This window comes from Battus philenor, unplaced genomic scaffold (genome assembly GCF_028537555.1).
Source record: "Battus philenor isolate CCGP_79_NKW_IND1 unplaced genomic scaffold, ilBatPhil1.0.hap1 SCAF_12, whole genome shotgun sequence".
NCBI lineage: Eukaryota > Metazoa > Arthropoda > Insecta > Lepidoptera > Papilionidae > Battus > Battus philenor.
In genome coordinates this window covers 13,078,975-13,103,504 of record NW_027181674.1, presented here as the reverse complement: position 1 = coordinate 13,103,504, position 24,530 = coordinate 13,078,975, and the positions used below count along the sequence as shown (strand labels likewise).

Sequence of the window (24,530 nt, the reverse complement as noted above, 5' to 3'; positions counted from 1 at the left end):
TCTTGATCCAATTAAGATACTATTTAAAAGGAAGTGTTAGCGAGTGCATTTAATTGAGTTACAAGTATTGTGTCATTTATCTTTGATTCAAATTCATTTCTAATTTTCTGTTTTCAGGTCAATTCTTTTGTATTAGTTTTAGGTTATTGACTATTTTAGACTTAAGTATTGTGCTTCCATTTCCATGATTTTCACTAATTTAGTATAAAAAAAACGCTGAAAGTCCAATAATCGATAACAACACATTTTAAATCACGTATTTTTCATGTCTATGGTAGACATATATAAAATTGTAAGAGTGGTGGATATATATCATTATCTGATACACTTTTGTATAACACTTTCTCTGGCTAACTCTTTAAAATTGAATCCATTAAGTAAGGGTCCGGGAATAAACAACAGACCACGAACACGCTTATGATGACTTTTATGGATCCTATGAATGAGTGAGTGTTTCATTCATGAAGAGATATTAAAAAAAATTGTATTTTGATATCCTCAATCCTCCTCCTTGCGTCGTTTATCGCTATCGCTACTATCGCTATATTAATGTTAATTTTATAATTGATTTGGTCTGTAAATTTTGCAATATGAAGTTTCCTAATTATAAGATCGTCAAAATATTTAAGATATCAGGTTGGTAAGATTTTCTTTACAATAATGCTTACAACAAAAAATAATTATGAAATTAAAAACGGACTTTTAATTAATTGCTTGCTAAGTCTGTTGGATAATTCCCGCAATAATTTTAAATGCAACGGCTACTGTCTAATTTTGAGAAACCTGCACCATTTAGTTTTTGACAGTCTTTAATTTTTTTATTTAAAAAAACCCCATTGAAACCAAGGAAAGAATTTATAAATACTTCGAGTAAAAGAGTAAAGCTTTTAGGTACGATATGCATGAACTACATATAATAACGAACATATTTGGCAAAATAAATGTTGTCAAAGGTAATACAAGATAATGCCATAATTTTCCCATATTAAAAACTCTTCGCCAATTTTTTTAAAACCTAAAGAAATGGCTGGTTAATAAGAGTTAGGTTAAATGAGGAAGTCATAATCGAAACGAATAAAAAAAATTATAATGTACCAAAGACTATAAAAAAATATTAAAATTCTTAATGTATTGTGATCTAAAATGAGAGTGTGTTGAAAATGATGCTAATTCACAGATAATAATTATATATGAAATTATTATTACTTCGTAATTATTTCAATATAACTAATATTTAAATAATTACGAAGTTATCAAAAAGCTGTTCTACATATACTTCAAGTCAACGTAACAAAGTATACATGATAGTTTGTGAAAACGTATTGAAATCGGAAAGCCTGATAGTAAATGTTACGAGCTTCCAACAATGTGTTTACGTTTTTATTTATTTTTTTACCAACAGATATAATGATATAGAACAAACATTAACATGGCAATATTTGCAACACTGCCAAACATAATATGTGTTATATACAAAGATAATAGGTGTTAAAAATTAAAATAAAACTATTATACAATGATAAGCCAGTAAAATAAATAGTTTAAATATTTTTCATGAAAATAGTGCAATACAGATAAAGTAAATGTCTAAACAGTTTTTTACACGAAATAATTACAATCGTTTATAATCGTCAGATATATTACGTTGTTAAGAAAAAATGTATTATTAATAAAACAGATTATAAATTTTTATTACACTAAATTAATTGTAAAATTTATTTGATAAAATTATGAGGCGGAAAATTTTCAATGTCATATCAAAGTACGCCTGTCAGTCCCACAGATGGAAAAATGTCGCGCCAAAATATTGTACCCATTTTTTTATTGTACGACAATAAAAATAAAATGGCGTTGTATTGACCTAAAAAGCTCCGATATGTGAAGATTGCGATATCTACACACATATATTGTTTACACTGTGTTGTGTGGAATTCTAGTTACAGTTTTTTTTATTCTTTTATATATTTTTTTCCAATTTCATCCAGATAGAGGTCGCATGTATTGACTTTGATGTCGGTCGAGACTAATTAAGATATTTACAGCGACTACGTTATATTATAACAATAATTTTTTTAAAAACTCTTAGCTCAAAATCTAATTTAAAATTAGTTGATTAAAACGTAGCTATATTTTTGCTTTACAACCTTCACATATAAACCGATAGTATTAACCCTTAATAACCTAGAGTTTCACTTTTGATTCCAATCTTTTAAACCGAATTTTCACATTACTATTAGTTTTTTTAATAGGATGGCTGTACGTATTTTACTGTTGAATAATATTCTTCCCGACGAAATTAAAAAAAAAAAACTATTTTTCCCTTCATCATTCACCCTCAAGCAAACACAGAAATATTAAAAAAAATCACTTTCGTAAATCAGGCTACTAAGGGTTAACGAATTGATCCGAGGAAGGGACCTCTTGGGACATCTCTGAATCACAGTATAATTTGGAATCATCTTGCAGCGGATTTTGCAACTATAGTTGACCGATACTGCAGTACCGCGCCTTATGAGAGAGTGACGTGGTGGAAAAAAAAGAACATGAGCGTCGCAGCCGTGAGCGTTGACATCGACCTGTCGTGCACATCTAAGGCACGGTACAGCGCTTTCGGTCAAACTACAGTCATTCAATGAAAAGTCTTTCTTTGAATTATTACAGTTTGACCGAAGCCTAAGCGATATAAGACTTGACGGCTTCCTAATCCGCTGAAATAAATATTGTAACCGCCGAACTCAATGTTTTTGAGGAAACCTTTGAGGTTAATTGTTACAAAAGGTACATACTCAGTACGTTTGCACTCTGCCAATTCGAGTCTTGTGAAGCTTTAAATGTCAACGGGCAAATGGCATTTGCCTTTGACAAAAAGAATAACAGATATCGTTTAATGTAATATGAATAAACCGTTTGTTCTTTTTTAAATTTAATAATCATTATGATTTTAATCCTTGTTAACAATACGTGGATTTATGAAGCAATAATACTTTTAGAATTGATGTCCTATTTGTTTAACTATTTTTTGTGGCCATATTTATACAAATGTCATCAATTTGATTACATTTACTCTTGTATGCAAATGAAAGGGTCTGTCCCTTCACTAGACGTCTAAAATTGGACAGAAATTTAGAAATAGCTTTTCGGATACTTTTTGCAAGTACCAATCTTTAAAAAGCATTAACACTTATTTGTTATTGCGCCGTATAAAGTGATCATTTTAAAATAAGTAACATTATTTTTTTTTCTAAATAAATGCGAATGCCAATAAATTCTGGCAGTACATAGTTAGCACGGATAGAAATTAAACAATAATTAGTTTGTAGTAATTCGAAATTAAAAACGCTTTTACTAATATTATTATTACGTCATATGTTCTTTCTGACACCATTAATTATTGGATACGGTGTACCGTACGATAATTGTATTGATAGTTAATTCAATCTTTTACAGCTTACATCAATTAATAAAAATGGTAAGTTAGTAGGATATGCAAATCATTACCAAAAAAAGAGAAGGAATGATACGAAAATGTCAAATGTGAATTTTTGAACTTTAGGGACAATTAAAAAGTTTGACATATGCTCTCGACGATGTTTGTTTTTGACTCAAAATTTTCTCGAAAATCTTGCGTAGTATTACTTATTCGACATCAAACTAATCTAGAAAAATGAATGACAAATAATATAAAAATGATATACATTATATATGTCATATGACAAAACATTAACATAAAAATATTCCTAATAGTTAACTTGGCTTTCTGTTTCGTTGCCATTTAGAGCATTTTATATATGTATATGCATATACATAATATACAGCAAATATTTGTATTAACCAGATATCGAAATAGGTGGAACAATTTTTGGTCATCTCAGAAGTAATGACATTAGAATGCATATTCTACAAATTGCGGCCATCTTGAAATATTTAAAGCCAATTCATATTTAGAATTTCTCGCGGATACCGAATTTCGAGCCAACCTTTTTATAAACAAGAACAAGGGCTTTTTAATATTTCTAAAGGTCGGAGTAATATATCTATATATTGAGACGAAATTTATCTGAAATTCATGGATTAACCATATGGATGCCGGGTCCATTGCAAGAACAGAGAAAACAGGTACGGTGCTAGGGACTTGCTACTCGCATTGCAAGTTTGGGTGGCCTTCGCCGAGATATTGGCGTTTAACTTCACCGACCATACTCCTCTCCGTACCAAAACAAATTTTGAATTGTTCTACAAATGCATCTTTGGAAACTCGTTCCAGAAACGAGCTGTCGTTTGTTCTTGACAGGTCTGTTTTACCTCGCGCTCCAGTGGCGGTCGAGCAGTAAGCCCTGTGGACTGAATCTTGCGATCGTGGGTCGCGAGTTTCATTCCCGGGACACAATTTTATACAATACACACTTTGTGAATTAATTATATAGAATTGCAACTGCTCATAATTAATTTTCCAGAGGATGGACAGCAGCGTCTTTTGCGTACCATAATACCACATTGTGAACGCCAACCCGTCTGCCATGCGTGGCAATTGTAGTATATCCCCCCATAGATATCTTTGGGGGAAGCCTATGCTTTGCAGTGGGTGTCTATAGGCTGAAACGGCGACGACCAAACAAATTAACTAATTTATTTGTTAGCCTTAGTTATGTATACTAGGTATATTCATTTTTCAATGTTTTTGTAAATAGAAATAGTACCAGTCTAGAAGACCTCACGGCCTTATATATGTTTGACATTATTTTCCGTAAAACGCTTCAGATATTCTGATCACTTCTGATAACGCAGTTCAATGATCAGACATGTTTATCCTTATAGATTACATATAGTTGTTTTGTTAAAGAAGCAGATAATTTATTTACATTAAACAAAAATTTTAAACTATTGAATGATAGAAGTTTGAAAGTGGACGAAGGTGATAACTGAAAACGTTTTTTTCTGGACGATTTTCGTTATATAGCTTAGCTTTATTTCGTTACAACAGTGTTACCATTTTTTAATACAAACAATAATTATAATTTTATTGTTGAACTTATAAAAGAATTCTTTAAATGAGAATAGTTCACTCTGTGGTAATAAAAGTATTATTTAATTCATTTCCATATTTAATTATGTTTTTATTAAATACATCATAAATGCTTAAAAATCGATATGCTATAAAACATGGACTTTTTAATTTTTATTGCTAAAGTTGAATATGTTGACAATGTCATTGGAGTTCGTTACTTTTTTGTATTGTCTTAGTTGTTTTTTCTTTTTTTTTTTAAATATCAGGCGTTAGTAGCTAATGAGGTTTAATATTTTTTTCTTTTTATTTTTCGAATAAAAATTAGTCATTTTATTGATATTCGTATTATAGCATATGGATGGTATTTATATGATAGGTTTTTCGGGCAGTTGCGGTCAGACAAGTTCCGACTTGAATTGGCGGGAGAACGTTTCGCCACGCTTGTCCGTGTTGTCACAGTGTATGCATTCACGGTGAGGTGTGGACGCTAGAGCCGTCGAGGTACGTACTTTTCTTTGCGTTGTTGTTATGTTATAAAACCCGTTTTAATCTCGCCTCGGTAAATTAATCATTCGTTCTTTGTACAATGATGACGTCATTCTTTTTATAGAATAAATTTTTATAATTTGTTAATTTACATTTAGAAAAGTATATAATTAAAAAGACTCAATGCCAATAAGCTGAGTCGTCCGCGAATGCACTAAGATAATGTTTTTTTTTTCAATAAAATATCATCAATTTACCGGTTTGGTCAATGATTAATACTAACTTATTTTTTGACAAATAATATTTTCTTTTAAAATTATCGCGTTCGGTTACTGAACAAAAAAAAAGAATGTTTATAATTTGTAAATAGTTTACTCGATATTTAAAAAATAATTGTTATTAATTGTACTAAAAAAATTTTTTCACTCTCATAAAAATAATTATACTATTTGGAATTTTGGCGCAAAAAAATTTGACGTTTATTGAAAAGTAGCATTTTAAATTAAATATAATATAGCTTAGCTATTTTAGCCAGCTATCTAATAATCTTTGATGAACGTTGTATATATTATTATTATTTTTTTTTTAGTTTGTCTTAGTTGGATGGAACCAATTGTTCGTTTATCGTCTTATCGACTCAACGTTGTGTGAAAGCTTGTTTCATCTTGTCACTTTTTAATTGCTCGGGGCTGTATTATTGACATTGGCTATTATTATTCTTATATATTATTATTGTTGTTATTAATTAGTATTAGAAAAAAAAGCAAAAGAAAAAAATTCCGTCTAAAAGTTACGGTGATATAAATTCTAATTATTTTTTGATTTCATGAACTTCTAAAATTGTTTAAAAAAGAGAAATTTATGTAATGAAGCGTTAATTTTTTTATTTGTATATGTCATTGATATTTCTCATCCCCAATATTTCTTCGTTTGACAATTATAAAAAAAATGTGAATTGGTAGGCGCGAAAGTTGAATATTCATGTTTTCGTAATAAGGACAAAATTTATTATTTGGTGTACAGTTGACGTTATCGGTACGAGGAGACGTTGTCGTGAAAACATGTTTTTGTGTTATTTCTAATTTAGACAAGCTTAAAATAATTACAACCTCTATTTTATATTTTCTTGTGCAAAATTAATTAACCATGTAAATACGTTCTTGATTAACATAAATTTGGACAAAACTTTTTTTATTTATATTTACCATAACAATACTGCTGTTTAATGAAATATTAATACTTATGTGTTATATTTGTGTTATAAAATCATTATTTCGCTAGTCCTACGGTGTAAAATCGTAACTGCTCTATGGTCTTTGTTATATATAGTTTTTAGAAACGCATTAATTTACTTTGATCATTGTTATAAATTTGATAAATTTTGAATAATTTTGACAGGCAATATCAAGTATTCATGTATATACATATACTGAGCATTTAATATTTGATTCATATAAATGGAATTCTAATGCTCGTATTATTACACGGAAATATGTTTTTGGGTTCTGGTTTTTTGTCCATGTCGTTTAAAACGAAATATACTGTTTTAAAATCTAAAATTTTGTTTTATTACAAAAGAACAAATATTTTCTTTTTGTTTCGAAAAGTCAACACATTGTTATAATGTACATTTATATATGCGTTTATATGAAGTATTATTTATAATTTTCAATTTATATTATTACCAGGTTCTGTATGTTGATTCTTTGTATGAAAAGAACCTGTTAAGAATCTAATACATATCTACATATTGTGAGTTCATATATTATTACCTTTCTTAGCACTAAGCCTAACACGTGTATGGCTTTGGCTCCGGTTTATGATACTTGAGTAGAGACACGTCGATAAAGTTGGCAAATGTTTTTAGTATAAGCGAAGTCTGAGCTACTTAAAAATGCACGAGGGTCATTTTTAACGGCCTTCGTTGGAATCGGCTTATCCAAATGTCAATTATCTGATTACGTTCTATATCAACACGTGTTAAAAAGCGTTAGTTGTTTTAGCTACTTTCTAGGATTATCTAGAAGTTAAATTCTGTACAAAGCTTTCGTTTTTCCTCTTTTTCCTTTAAACCGACTGATGTCCACTACATGGCATATGCCACCCCTCGAAGGTCGCCAATGATCGGTCTTGCGTTGCATACAGCGACTTCGGTCTACCTAGTGGGTCCACTAAGTAAATTTAACTAGAGCTTTATTTGATTCCTAACTCGTAATTGGTTTGTAAAGCGACGAGAAGTAAGTTCACGAATTGATTGAGTCGAAAATATTTGGTATTTTAAAGCTATGTCGTAACATATGCAGTCTTCGTTTTACACGGTACATTTTTTTTATAATTGTAGTAGTAAGATATAATATTTATTCATAATGAATAGTGTTAGCCCAGAAGGACTGAGATGATCATAGGTCGCAAGTCTGATTCCCGAAGTACAATCTTACATAATTTACGCTTTGTGGTTATATAGGACTGCCACTGCTCATAAATGAGTCTCCAGAGGTTGGGCAGCAACGTCTTCTGCGTACCATAATACTACAAGGTGTTCGCCCATCCGACTGCCAAGCGTGGCGATTATAGTGTATCACCCCTTAGATATCTTTGGTGGAGGCCTATGACTTGCTGTGAGCATCTAGGGGCTGAAACGACGACGAAAGTTCACCGGCTTATCATATAAGTATTTACATTTAATGTAACAAACTTCGACATTTTTACATCTGTGGGAGATATAGTAGCAGTAGTGTTATTAGAAAATGTCGGCAAAGTTGACATCACTCTTAAAATCACTACTGATTTAACATAATTATGATGACTAGAAACACGCTGCCTATACAATACAGTTTAGAAGAATATTTCTAAATTCGATTAACATAGCAAGAATTTTTACTCAAATACGTTATTGTTGGTAACGTCTACAAAACAATTCCTTCTGGAACATTCGGATACATACGTTTTCAGCTTACAAAGCAATTCGCAGTCAATCAAAAACAAGCCATACTAGCCCTTAATGAAAAAAAAGCTATACACATAATCCACGATCAGGGGAGGCTCTTGCTCGTGTAGAGCCTGTGTGCAATGAAACCCTGGCGCCCCCTTTGCCTGACTCCCCCCCCCCCCGCGGTTATAACTATTATCTTTGCCGTCGTAACAATAAAGTTTTTTCATATTCCAACAAGCTATTTTATAAGTAGGTATAGCTTACAGTATGGTATTAGTTACGGCCATGATGGTCCAAGATGATGCTCTTAGCTGTCTGGGGGAGCGCCGCGGCGTCACCTAAGACGGCAGCGCCCGTGTGCATTGCACACCCTGCACTATAGGTGAAGCCGCCCCTGCCCACGATCATAAAAACGTTGCTAGAGCATCCGATTTATACTGGGTTCAGTTCCCCGGGTGTTTCTAATTTGGAATGCAAAATGCGTATCGAATAACAGCCCAAGGTGAGGTGCTCTTGAGGGCTGTTGTACCAGGTAACACCATGGAGCGCCTGGCTAATTAAAGAACTAGGCGGCTTCCAAATTAGGTAATAATGCTTGTGGTATAATTGCCGGAACTTAGTGTACCGAGGGATAGCTCTATGAGATATGTAACCGAGTCTGGTGAATTGTTATTTATACGAGTACTAAGGAAGCTACTAGGCGGTTTTAACTAATACGTTGTTGTAATAGAATATAAGTAAAAAATGTAATATAGAGCAATAATAGAATATAAGAACATGTAACAGTAATGAGGAATGAATGAAAGGCGATACATAGCGAAAGGGAAGGATAGTGGAATTGTGGAAAGAAAGAAATGAACGAAAGATAATATGAAGTATGAAAGAAGAGAAAGAAAATAAAAAATGTCTGTGAATAAGTAAATAAATGTAAATATAAAGTCCCTGTCTCACACCAGATAGAGGGTACGAGAGGCTCCCAATAACGGGGACCATAAAAAAAAATAGCTAGTTGTAATGTATGTGTAGCATCATGCCGACATATGTATATATAATCATGTAGTTCGCTAATATATTCACCATCCCGTTAGTCAATAGTCTTTCTAAAATATCGTCACAATGATTGGTTTGCGTTGCCTGTTTTAAAGACTTCCCACGAACTTGACTATACAAAAATATTTCATAATATAATATAATAATATAGAGATTTCAGGAAAGGAACGATATTATTATAAAATGAATAATAATTAAATGGAGATTGAAAACTACAAAACAAATTTAAACATATGTACAGTATCCGGCGATGAATATTGCACATCGACCTTTGGAAAGAGACGATCGGCTAATTTCGGCTTTATAGAGCATTATCTCTGTCCCACATTACCTATATGACATTTTATCAGTCATTTATTTCGTGAGACAGAGATAACGCTCTACAAAGCCGAAGTAACCCGAATGTCTCTTTCCAAAGGTCGATGTGCAATATTTATCGCCGGGTACTGTAAACATAACAGCACAGCACGTGCTCGACACGATGTAATTAATTGTTTCATTTTGATTAAAAAAGTACATTTTCCACCTCACTGCCAAACTAATAATGCAGGATAAATTAAAAATCTAAATAACAAAATTATAATTAATTTACTTGCATTATGTAAAAGAGTGGAGTAGCAGTAGTAGCAGAGTTTGACCACGGAATAACGTGTGTAAGACATGATGGAGAAATAGACGATGCGGAATGATCTATACATCTACCTTTTTAAACCTTTTAACTAATCATCCTGTATATATAGTTAGTTCAATGTAATATATTATTTATTAAACGGCCGCCATTCAACTATAAGGCGTGTTACTACACTATATAAATTGAATGCGGGGCCCGGTCGTTTTGCGAGCATTACGTATCCAATGTAATCTCTTTTCGGCGATAAAAATAAATTTACTAAATTAAAAAAAAAGGTTAGAGCTGAATATGAATGCTTTCGTCCGGAGATCACTATACAATATATATTAAAATCTTATCCGTGTACATTTGAACATAGAAATAATGACAAGTTTGTCATACCTTTTAGCAATTTCTTTGTATGTAGCTATGTAGAATTTAATTCTTAATTAAAGCACAAAGTGTGAATTATATATAAAACTGTGTTCAGAGTATCAAACCCGCGACCCGCGATCGTAAGTCTTAGTCCTCTATCGCTGGGCTACCACTGCCAGCATTGAATGTTTGTGAACACAAAAGGCAGAAAGAATATTTATTACGCTACATATTATTTTTATTTGAAACTTACAATACCCGGCGATAAATATTTAATTGCTGACTTTAGGTTGGGGTAAAATAAAATAAAAAGAACATGTTAACATTATATTTACGTATTTAATTATTTGATAAAATTACAACTGTACGTATTAAACACCATTATACACCAAAAATAATATAATAAAAAAATAAAGCCTCCACTTATAGAAAAATTAGTGTATTTTTTAAAGAATAAAAATAATTGTCAAAAGAAACAAATGATGCTTGTTTTAACAGCTCTTAATAGATCCCGGACTGTTTGTATTTTGTGCGACAGAGATAACGCTCTACGAAGCCGAAATTAGCCGATTGTGTCTTTCTTAACGTCGATGTGCAATATTTATCGCCGGGTATTGTAGTCTTGTCTAAAATTTTTCAATATCTAAAAAAACACAATGGTAATCGGTTTAAAAACCGCACATCGACATGTGCAATGTTAATCGCCGGGTACTGTAATATTTATTCTGTTTGTGAATAGGATGAATTTCAGTTTTTTTTTTCTAATGGCTTTTAAACTTTTTATTAATAAAGTTGTAGTTTTTTTATTTTTATTATATATGGTGGATAAGGCTTTATGTAAAAACTGAAGCATCGATAGAATACCGTTCGGAGTGGAGGCACTAGTATATATATGTATATATGTCACTTTAACAATTAAATGACGTGACAAAAAATATATTACTCCATAATATACTTTTGGAACAAAGAATCTTATGTACGACTGCCTTGTGTTTAACGCATAAGATTAATTACAACAGTCCCGTTTGCGTTACGAATCCAATAAATCATTGTCTGCTGACCTAACCAATCAACTTTTTCCCGATTATAAATCTAAGTTCACAGTGACCAATTAATATGCTTTCGAAAGTAACTGCTATTTAGGAGCCGGCAGACACTGACTATTGACTACTTTCTTTACACTAACGAACGCTATATGATTTGCTTTGCTTTTGCTTTGTGTGGTATACGATATTTTTAATCAAATTAGAATATGATTATCTTGGCTAACGAGACGTATACAAGCGTCTAGTGAAACAATTGTCGTCGCAAAAACTGATCACCAACAAGTTTAACGAGTGCGAGGTTGTTCAAAAAGCGTATTCGAACTAGTTTACCACAGGAAAGTTCTCGTATTGTCAGACTACGGAGGTAATGGTTACATGCTATAACAATTACTAATTACTTTCTACATAATTTTCATGCCATTCCTATTCAGTTAGAAATATTTTATAATCGTGTTGCGAGAACTATTTTTTTCTAGCTATTCGTAAAGACTTTTTGCGATCTTTTTAATGCATTTTCAAAGGTTTTAGTGTCTACACTACTGTTTGACTTAAAAGACAGACAATATTAGACACTGCCTAAATATAGATATATTATCAATAAACCTAAAGAAATGAAAGCCTTCGTGCAAACATTTCTCAATCGGCGAATAAATATAACGAACAAATGCCTCCCCGATGCATCGTACACATTCGTTGAGTATACGCTTTTCCAAGCACTGTCTAACGAACAATGCCTTTTTCCCAGGCATAGAAAACTTGCAGGGGGTACACGAACGGAAAACTTTGAAGCCTCAGATGTGTGGTGAATGGAAAACTTTCGTTTTTCTTCCTCCATATCTCGCAACTGCGATTTACTAAATGTCGTAATATGTTATACATATTTTTAGAAATATATTTCGCATTGTCATTTCTCCATTGTTATTAATGTTTTAAAAGGAAATAGCCCAGCGGAGTTGAATAGAAACAGCTGTTGGTGTCTTAACCCTTAATAGCCTAGAGTTTCAAATTTGATACCAATCTTTTAAACCGAATGTTCACATTACTATTAGTTTTTTTATAGGTTGGCTGTACGAATTTTACTGTTGTATAATATTCTTTCCAACGAAATTAAAAAAAAATCTATTTTTCCCTTCATGTAGACCCTCAAGCAAACACAGTAACATTAAAAAAAATCATTTTCGTAAATCAGGTGATTAAGAGTTAAAGGATTTGGAGTTGAGACCACACCACGGAGGGGCTGCCTAGAACGTTCAATCACAAGATGGCCAGATAAACCTTGTTATTGTTGTTGCAAAAGACTTTTTATTTCTTTATAACGCATGTCTGCGTTTGACAACCAATTCGCCTGATGGAGTACCATGATACGGTCAAAGATGAAGCATGCAGATGCAGGCTTCGAAACTGTCTTATTGGAAATGAATGTGTGCGGCCCCTGTGCAGTGTTGGACGTCATACGGCTAAAATTATAATGATGATTTTTGTTAGAATATGTTGGGAATCGATTTTACTTCCTACGATACTCGCAGTTTTTAACCACTGCACACACCACATTATTTATCACATACATTTTCAAAACACTTGTATTGTCATTGCAATCTTATCGACTAGATAAATGCGATGTCAATAGTAATCGACATATACATACATATATATATATACATACATAACTACTTGAAGCCAATCTATTCAAGTTTCTATCTTTTTTTTGATACATATATGCGTGACAATGTTTGTAAACAAAGGTAGGAAGTGGTTTTGAACACTTTCGAATGTATTAAAAATCGCTAATGTAAATTATCGCTAATTTTAATTTCGTCGTATATTTCGTTACGTATTTATCGTGTTTAGACTTAGAGACCATTACGGCACATTGCTATATGTATGATCGAGGTGCATTTGCATATTTACAGAAAATATTTACAATCGTGTATTATTTACAATTTTCACCTAAACATAATATTTTCTAGTAATATTTGAAGTAAAAACTCTTTAAATACAACTGTGACTGGCTGGTTTTAATTCATAAAGATCACTTCTTAAATGTAGATAAATAAAATTCGTATACATTTCCCCGCCACTTTTTTATCTGTAGAAAAAGCTAATTCATGAGGTTAACACTGAATGTGCATATATAACCTTGTTACATGCTATTACGAAGCTAAAATGCTATAAAAAGTGATAGAATGGTTCCATTTTTATGGCACATGTTTTTGGGACTTCTTGTTCACCTCTGTGTTGAATAGAGATTTGGTATTCATAGTCAATTATTATTTCAGGTTACAATTTTTACTTAATTTTTTTCTTTCATTTTAAATTTTTTCCCTCTATTTTACACCTTTCTTGCTTCACAAATGTAATCATTTTTTACATATCTTTAAAAATCTCTATTTATTTCTCACCATCATTCCTAAGGTATCAAGAATTTTTATTTTTTAAAATCACAATACATTGTACCAAATCCTTAGTTACTATTTATTCGCGTCTTTTTTGTACTTTTTATTTGTAAATACCTTATCTATTTATTTATTATAACTTCTAATTTTAAACAATATTATCACAACAAATTTTCCTCCTGCATTTTGGGCCGATCTCCTTACGTAACTAACTAGATCCTTTATCTATGTATTGCATTCTGTAAAATGGTCCCATACACATATACAAAAAAATACGAAAACTTTGAAATATGTCAACTAGTGTAAAAAAGATGGTGCGGTCCTTTGGAAATATATGGGACCTATGTTTAGCTGTGTACGTAGAATATATAATATAAAATAAAGTATATACATGTTCAGTAATTTAAAGTTTTTGTTACAAAAAAGTACAAGAGACGAGCAATAAACGTAAGAAAAAGAGAATAAACAACAGATTATAAACATTAATAAATTATTTTTTTTCTTTTTGTTTTAGATTGCAACTATGGGGCTCTGCACACGGCACATATTAAATATTTTATATATACTGATACTCAGTAACTGGTACGTAATTTTTTTTTACTTTTTAAATATTAAATATAAATTTTAGAATGCAGGTAAGATAAGTAGATATATTTCCAAGGGTCAATCTAGGTAGTTTATTAATATTTATGTTAACTTTGTATATATCTAGTCAGGTTTGATGTTAGTAAAATTATTAAAATTATTACATTCATTTATATCGTTATACAGTTCCATTCCTTTACAGCTATCACTTGTGTGCATCATAAGAAAAATGCCGATAGAAATTAAAATAAAATTAAGCTTGCTTATCACGGCATTTCTTAATTCAAAGCTACGATTTACTACCCGGCGTTAAATATTGCACATCGATTTTTGGAAAGACACGATCGGCTAATTTCAGCTTCGTAGAGCGTTATCTCTGTCGCACGGCTGAAAAAACGTCACATCAAAATCCAAAATTAGCCGATTGTCTCTTTCCAAATGTCGATGTGCAATATTTATCGCCGGGTACTGTATAAAGTGTGTTCGTGGTCTTCGTTTTAGCATATAAACGCCCATTTCAAGGCAATAGGACTCCCTTAAATATATCTATAGGCGTGAAATTTCTTAATTGCCACGCTTTGCATACTTGTTCGCTGTTGCAGTGTTGTAACATTATAGTAGGCTAATGAAGTTGCTGCCCATCCTCTAAAAACTTATTTGTGAACTGTTGCAAAGTATGAATTAAGTATAAAACTAAATTCTTACCGCTTGTATACCACATTAAATTTCTAATATACGGTATACAACACCGCCGTGACGTCACCAAAGTACAGTCATCGCATGAAAGTGAAAACATGCAGTCTGCTTTCATAGCGTTCGTATAATAAGGCGTTACTAGAGAAATCCATCACGCACATTGGTGACATATAATTATCGTATATTTACAGGCTAACGACTTTTCCTGTCTATAACAACAAAATATATAATAATAAAATAATTTCAAATATTTATTATGCAACATAGGACGGATTACATCTCTAGTTGATGTCAAAATTATTTTACCGTCTGTTTAGAAAAAAAAACGCATCAGACGTGAGAAGAACAGACAAAATAAACTCGGACGGATCATATATTTTTTATATATGTAAATAATTAATAGATTCATTTTATACGATTTTTTTTTATTTAAAGGTAGCATCTATATGTAATTTCGATGACTTTTTGACATCTTGTATATGTATGTCATTTTGGCCGTCCTCTCTTGAAGTTAAATCACCGAGCGCCCGTTAGGCATGATGAACCACACCCTCATCACTTCTTTCCGAAGGTAATATATATCGCCGGGTATTGTAATTGTAAATTAATTTGGTAAAACGACGCACCGAAGTCAGAAAGAGAAAGTTGTCGCTTAAATTGTTGGATGTGTCAAATAGCAGCTTAACTAAGCTGTTAGTTGAAAACAAACAGATTTTCCGAAACTGGTTTGTATGTTTTTCAATGGCTCATTTTTCACAGTAACAAGACAAATTCTTGTTTGTATTTATTCCGCGCAAAGATCAGCGTTCTTAACTGTGTTTGCGTAAATATAATATGGATAAATTTCATTTGGAAAAAATAACTTGTAGTTTTTCATGATCGAACTGTAAATTAAATATGGGACACGTGTCGTTGACGGCCGGTATTCATAGGCCAATCCAATTAAATTTAATTACTATAATCTCTCGTGTCTAAATGTTAACACCACTCGTGGCACGGTAAGTTAAAGGTCAAATTAAATAAGTGCTATAATTTTTTTTCCTTCTTCACCGATAATTAAGTGTGTAAAAACGTAATTATGATAATAAGGTAGAGATGTGTCCATATCAATTACTACATTGTGTAATAATATTACTTTATTTATATAGATTTCCTTAAAAAAAAATGTTCCAAAACATGTTTTGTACTTTGATTTCTGTACTAAATGTAGACCGGTGTTACTGAAATCAGCGTTCTAATCCGTAAAACAGTAACTAAACCTGTAAATTACATGATAACCTGAAAATAAACCAATAATTAAATTTAATATAAATTCTTAATATGTAATGTGGTGTATAGGTGTGTGTGTTTCTGAATGACTGCGAGTCATGAGGACACTATGTAATTTATTATTAACTATCTGTGCCGGGACTTCGTCCGCCTGGAATTTTACAAAAAAAAATAGTTTGTTTATTTTTTTCGTTGAAAAATTTTTTATAATAAAAATGGCCTAAGTTGCTCGTAATTACAACAGCTGGTCTGCCAGTTTAAGTCCAGTCAAAATCGATCCAGCCATTTCAGACATTAGCCAGAACATGACAAACAACGACAACGTATATAAATATATATTTAAAAGAGAAAGAAAAAAAACTAGGTATTGTTTTTTTCAAAACAAATAATCGTCCCAATTTTATGTTATATATATATATATATATATATATATATATAGATAAATATATATATATATATACATATACATATATAATTTTCTTTTTGTCTGCGTGTATATATTACCGGAATTCCTTTTTTGAGAAAATCAATAGCTTGTCAATATATATATATATATAAATATATATATGTATATATATATATTTATATATTTATTTGTCGTGTCGTTGTCGAGTCTTCTCTTTTAATGTCGATTCTACCGCGCGGTGTCCCTTTTATGCATTTTTGCGGGATACTACGAACGCCATCTGTTCACGACGGTCGAAACTACAGAGCTACGATGTATGCATGTAGTAAAAAGCGGTTATTTTAATAACACAAACAGACTCTAATTTTATTTATTTACATAGATTAATAGTAGTATATTAAAAAAATATAGAATTAACGTTGTATAATTGATATTGAATGCATGTCCTAGTTAATGGAAAACATATTGTGAAATTTCACCAAATCTTGAAGATATCAATGCTTTTATTATTGGTTATTACAAATTACAAAGTATATACAATTCTATCTTGATATCAATTAGGGGGACCAGAAAGTAATGTCGTTTCTGTCGACATATTTTACAAAAAAACCGATTGATTTTTACCTCTCCGGCATTGATTTTGTATACTAGATGGCAAAAGGTTGTTAATAATGAAGTTGAATATATTGTTCATTAGAAATAAAAACTTTTTAAAAATGTTGTCGTGTGAATTTAACTTCAGAAGACATTACTTTCCGGGTACGCTACTACTAAATGTTAAACTAGTCCATTTTATTTATTTAATCTATATTCGACAGACATTAACATCTCTGTGCCTTTGTTTTTATAACAGTTAATATTGACATTATTTTTGCCCATGTTTTTTATTTCACAGTACATATCAAGCTAAGTTACTCTAGTCTCAACTATTTCCTAACTTCACTGTGCTATTAATTTTTTTCCTTTTTTTTCTTTTTAAATATTTAGCGGTTTTGTTTTGTTTTTTTTTCTTACGGCGCCTTAGCAATGTCCAATTTTTAACATCACAGTTCGTGAGACCACATCCTCATCCTTACTCCATATTGATTATACATCCTTAGGCATTAGACATACAATGTCAGTATTTTGTGCAGTGATTGTCGATTTTGCCATATCGATGAATGTTTACATTAAATCATATATATGCAACGTGTTATAAACATAATAGACATAATACATAGGAACCTATGTACCTGAAACTTAAACACACAGTGCTGGCCGATAGCTTCCTTCAAATTAAAGCTAAAAGATATTCAAATGCGCTCTGGTTTGTAATGGAAACATTTGACTGCCTTACAGTTATATGTACGAGTGTGGATATAGGCAGATCTGAATTTAAACTGTTTGCGATATTAATAAGTTATTAATATCCAAAGCAGTTCGCATGGACATATGACGTCACTCAGCTGCATGACGTCACGTTTGATTTATTAGCGGCATTTACTGTGACGTGATTTTAACACAGTCCATTAGCGAGTTGATATTCATTTCATTGCAATTTTATTTTACAATCATAAAGTGATTTCAATTTGTTGTGTATCTTAGCGGCGCGTTTCCTCATACCTTTATATAAATTTTGAGGATACATATATAGAATCGATATTCTTCACAAGACATAACTAGATGATAATATTAAGTAGTGAATAATAACTGAGGTGATATTCACCTGAAAATAGAGAATTGTTACTATAACCCTTTTCTTGATAATGTATCTGTAGAGATACATCAGAATTAAAAAAAAAATAGTGGCATCAATTTTGAACGCAAAGTAATCATTTGTATGTGAATGTTTTATCTGTTAGCATCCATAGGTCTTAAAAGTCAAGTGGTGTGAATATTAATGTAATATTTAAAAAAAAATGCCAAGTTAAAGGATAAACTTATAGGTATGAAGTCTTTTAAGCACACCACGACTTCGCTTTGCCGTTGTTTTCGCGAAACTATGATTATATTATGCGACGGGTCTTCCTAGATCCTTATGTCGTAATAAATTAATTGAACACTCATTATCCTCTTGATTATAGTGCTGCCTAAACAGTATTAGCCGTTTTCGAGGACTCAAGATGGCAGAGCGCAGTTGGCGCTTATCCTTAGCGTTTTCTATATAGCGAAGCACGGAGGCTTCCTTGGGTTACTTTATTCAGAATTATCGGATTTAGAGGTCGCCGAACTCTTAGATCGCTATGGCGGGCGTTCCATGAAGCAATAGAACCGAAATAGAACCCGAAAGGGGGGAGCAACGGCTTGGGGCAATGTATAAGAATGGAAGGATTAAAGAAGAATGAGTGAGAGATACTAAGAAGGATATAAGAAGAGTGGGATCATAAAAAACAAATTTGAATAAATTTTTAAGTAAATACTGTCCCTGTGAACCTCAGACAGTGGTTGTAAGGGAAGTACCCAATAGCGGAGGCTTTGGATGTCACTCCGGGACCCGAGAGTGCCGAACCTCAACTTGTTGCCTGGCTAACATTAGTTCTACTTCGAAACGTTATCTTTGGTAGTTTCTCGCAGACTCAACCATGCTGTGCCCTTATATGTGGCTACCCGTGTTTAAGCATAGAGTGAAGCTATTGAATATTAGCCATATCTAGCACCATCGTTCGAAGAACAGCATTTAAAAATATACCTAAATAGAGTGAGTACTTGTCGACGTTTCAGCATATAGATGTCCATTGCAAGTCGTTGGACTCCCACAAGGTTGGAGAGATTGACAATCGCAGTATGTATTATTGTACGCAGAGAACGCTGCTGCATGAAAACTTTCTTCCTCCAAATCTATCTATAGGGAGATATACTATATTCGCCACACACGGCAGGCGGACTGGCGGTCGCAGTGTAGTTAAAGTATGTACGCAGAGAAAGTTGTTGCCCATCCTATGGAAACTTGTTTGTGAGCAGTGGCAATCCTATATAATTATTGCACAAGGTATGAATTATATAAGATTGTACCCTAAGAATCGAACTTGTAACAAACGATCACAAGTCTGTGTCCTATACCGTATATTCTATTAAAATAGTTTGTATGTATGTGAAAGGGTCTTACGAAATATTTTTTTTTTCTCGTACTCCTATCTTAGGTGGGACAGGGTCTTTATTGGCAATTTAATTTTTTTCACATAATATTTTATTTTCATTCTCTACTTTCATTCTTCACATAATCTTTCATTCTATTCTTTTATACCACAATTCTGCTTTCTTTCACTTTTGCTCTGTGTCCTTTCATTCCTCCCTCATTACTTGTTACATTTTATCTATTTTCTTTCATTTACATTTTTATTACATTTTATATCACATTTGAGTTACATTATATCACCTTTTTTCTTATTGTCTATTTAAATTTTTATTTTTTTGTATAACTTATTTAATTATTTTCTTACAGCATGAGAGGAATTTTTCCCTAGTTTTACGAAATAAATTGCTAGTAACAGGATAAAATCTTTTTGTTCTATAGCGTTAGTGCAGAGAACGAGAAATCTGCCTGGAAATGGAGTTGCGAGGAAGGAAAGTGTGTGAAATCGCTTCTGGAACCGAAGAGCAGGGAGCCTGCACTAAGTCTGGAGGCTTGCAAGATGTTCTGCAATGAATACGGTATGATATTTTAATATTTTGCTATATTTGTTGTATGACCCCCTGAAAATCATAGACCACGGTCAAACTATTATTGTAATTAAACATAAACAATCTTTTTATTTTGTCTACGCGGAAAGGCGGCCGGTGGAATCTTCAGGAGAAGTTACGAGGGATTCCTACCCACTATAACCCTCTCGGAGGTCGTCCTAACTTAACCGATATAAAGATTTCCAGTACAGGCTATTCGACTTGGTCTTAAGCCAAAACATCAGATCGGTGATGTGTTGGGCAGCCAAATTTCTTTCCAAATTATGTAGGAATATGTAGAAATCTATGATGAGTGTATTTTTATCTTGCAGGTCTCCTCTGGCCTAAGCCCACGGGTGAAGTAGATTTGGGACACTTCTTATCGAAGATAAATATAAACAACATTGATATTCAGATACCGAAACGCGGTAGATCTGACTCTTTGATCGATGAGGCTGGACAGGTGAGGTTTTTGGCTAATTATAACCTATATCACTAAGTTAAATTTAGTTGTTTTAAAGAGGTATTGTGTATGCATATCCTTTATGCTGTTCATTAATGTATAGAACATCCTATGTATAAGTAAAGAAGGTTTGCGTGAAGGAAAATATAGAAAAATAGACGGAAAGAAACTAAGAAATCTATTACCAACTCGCACGGAACACAACGCAAACTATACGGGTGGTGATGGGCCTTAAAATAATCGAAGCACTAAAAAGCAGGTCATACAGACCTGTGTGGGCGACTCGTTGAATACGAGACCAAGGCTTTCCAGGAAGGGAGAGACCACCAGCAATAAAAACAAATAACTAAGAACGGGATTCCCTATCGAAATACTAACGGTTTCACAGATAATAAATAACATAATGTAATGTAATGAATGAAAAATTGAGATTATTAAATATTACAAGTAAATAACTTATTATTTACAATCTGTCCTTGTAGTCATCGTACTACTAGTATTTATTAGCCTGTAACATTCCAGTAGAAAAAAGTAATTAAGGTAACATATTTCAGTGTAATTACTTTGAAGCTTGTACACCTACAATCAATAACTCTGTCTACGTTCCTTGTGTTAAAATTATTCAATAATATGAAATACAAATGTGTTCAATGCTCGAGAACAATTCAAACATTTCGGCTAATTTTCTTTACATATTTCATTAAAACACAGACAATATAAGACATTTTATTATACATACCACAGAGTAAATCAAGACACCTTTTGCCTAGCTGTCAAAAATATAACGTTAATGAAAAAAAAAAGTTTAAAATATTTTTTTAAAAAAAACGAACGTTCTTAACAAATTAAAAAAATTGGTAACATTTCAATAAAAATATAATCATTACTAGTTTTACAGTAAAAGAAATAGAAAACCTTTTTTTTTTAAAGACTTCGTTGTTAATACATCAGATAAATAGTGATTTAACAGGAATATTATTTATTTAATTTATTTCTTTCTGTTGGATTGACAAAACAATAAATTTTATGATTGCGAATATTAAAGTTATATTTGTTTTTCATAGAGGTTCAGGCAAATTGTATCGCTGGCAGTTCCGAATGGGCTGAAGGCAAAGGCAAGTGGTAAGGCGCTCACAGTGTATATCATCAACGAAAATCCGGATGTAAAAGGTGAGCATGTGCTTTTGACTCTCTAAAATTAAAAAAAAAACAATTAGTCTTTTATATGGAAATTGATTTAAGTGTAGGCATAGAATGTATTAAAATCTCGTTGGATAATAATTTTAAGAGGATGAGAATGTAATTGACGTTACTAATAAACAAAATATTATGTAGGATCTTGTATATCTGTTTACTGTGACATATACAAGCCTCTACTCGAACAACAGCCTTTGCAAAATTTGATACTGTACCCGGCGATAAATATTGCACAGCGACCTTTGGAAAGAGACAATCGGCTAATTTCGGCTTCGTGGAGCGTTATCTCTGTCGCACGAAATACAACGACTGACAAAACGTCACATACTGTACTGGAAAAAAGTCAACTGTAAAAGATTGCACGAAATCAAAGGCAGTGATGAAATCTTTGAGCGGCGAAAGTGATTTTAAACTTCTTACCACAAAAAAGTTCGTGTATTGTCATAATGAACGATAGCTGTTATATGTTGTAGTGAATCAATGTTATTTCGTTGGTTTTGAGCTATTTTTTGCATAAGACATTTTTTTCGTTTTGTATTCACTGTTTAAAAATACTTTTTAATTTACCTATGACAATAAGGTTTTTTGTTTTTTTTCTACGGTCCCTATGCACCGCTTAAAACAAATTTGAATATATTTTTTTGGTTTGGTAAGGTTGGCAAAACTTGATGATCAGGTTGTTTAGAGGTGACCGCTTTTGTCTCGTGCAGGATTAAAAAAATATGAATGACAAATTTAGCAACAATATCAATATATATGTTAACGAAAACAATCAAATGCAGGCACAGATAATAAAACATTTTATTGTTATAAGGACTAAATGACGCGTGACTAGACAATTAAAAAAAAACTGAATAATAGACATAGAAAAGTAATTGTTTGAACTATTTAACAGTATGAAAGATTTAACTTTCACGCTAAATTTAGCCTTCAATGATTAATTATATTGGCCAAAATGGTGTAACTTTGTAATTGTATTTACGACTTTATGGGTCGGTGACATTTGACATTCAAGCTAGCAATGATTCAATAAAAGTAAAGGCCATTCTATATGGAAACTTGGAATGTATTTATTCTAAACGAGTTACGAAATGAAACTTTTTTTTAATACATTTTAACATGTTATTAATATATGTAAATACGTTTTTAAATGTTTGAACTGGATTTATGTTTATTTTTTTTAACTATAAATTCGTGATTCTTTTTTTTTTGTTTCATTGGTATATGTTATAGATGCTTATAATGCCTAAATGTTAACATTCGAAATTTAAAATTCCTTTCCGATGTTTTTCGTTTATTAATATACGTCAATATTTTTTTAATTGAAATTTTAGTTCAGTTTAAGGAGCGAATAGTTATTCTTAGTTATTATAAATATTAATAATATATTTTAAGGTAATTCAATGTTTTTTTCTGACAGTAAAAATATTAGATTTTTACTTTTATATTTTTAATAATACTTTTTCTCGGCAACTTTTATCACAAATACGGCCGGGATTTTTTTTATAAATAGAATGTAATTATTTAAATTGTTGGAACAGTATTTGTAACATGAAATTCAGACATTTTTAATGGTAATAAAAAAGCCATGTGTTGTTTACTTTACATTGTAATACTTTTTTGGAACAATATGTTATTATTTTAGATACAGTAAATACTTTTTATTGTTTTTTTTTTTATCTGCGCTTATCGTTTTGTGAGAGCATATCTATCTTGTTAAGTTTCATCTTTTATAATATATTGCATACTTCGGTTTTTAAATAGATTACCGCCATGCTTTTTGGATATTCAAGAATTTTAGACAAGACTAGTTTGTTGACTAGTAACCTAATTTTTCTATTTTAAATTAGAACTTTAAAATTAAAGATTATACGAATAAATCTAAATATAAAGTTTGCGTTCAAACTTGTTAAAAAAATTCAGTCGTAACAGAGAATAGGTTGACAACATCAAATTATTTTTTTTTTAAAAAGTTTGGTTTGACAATCAATATTAGAGAGAGATTAAAGGTTAACATTAGGAAAATTATTTTAAAAAAGTATTTTGTTTTATCCAAGATATGTCCAATCTTTGTTAATGTGTAGAATTAAATTTTGTTGATACTCACTCAGGAAACTAATTATTGTCACGCACTCTTTATAAAACTATATTTGTAAAGGGCGACTGAGTTTCCGGCTCTTTTCAAAAGAATTGCTTTCGAACGACTGTAATAGGCTATTCGATTAAGAATATTTTGAATTTGAAATGGAACAAGCCAGCTTTATAAAAGACTCACGTCAAAGCTTTGGTATCGGATTGTACCTTATATTATCTTATTTAATATTGATTTAATATCAACACCCCCTTATTATTATTAATGTTATGGTTGTTTTATACTT

General features: G+C 31.6%; 1 protein-coding gene across 2 annotated transcripts in view; it reads left to right on the top strand.

The window, feature by feature from the left end:
- Positions 1–24,530, top strand: part of Hexo1 (Hexosaminidase 1) — a 40,558-nt gene that overhangs the window by 704 nt on the left and 15,324 nt on the right. The window contains exons 1-5 of one of the 2 annotated variants that reach the window (XM_068776199.1): positions 5,401–5,506; positions 14,412–14,479; positions 20,347–20,483; positions 20,825–20,955; positions 22,020–22,125. In XM_068776199.1, the coding sequence (XP_068632300.1) occupies positions 14,421–14,479; positions 20,347–20,483; positions 20,825–20,955; positions 22,020–22,125 (433 nt within the window). In that variant the 5' untranslated portion in view covers positions 5,401–5,506; positions 14,412–14,420. Of the gene's footprint in view, positions 1–5,400; positions 5,507–14,411; positions 14,480–20,346; positions 20,484–20,824; positions 20,956–22,019; positions 22,126–24,530 lie in introns of those variants that run through there. The other variant, XM_068776200.1, reaches the window with a different exon arrangement.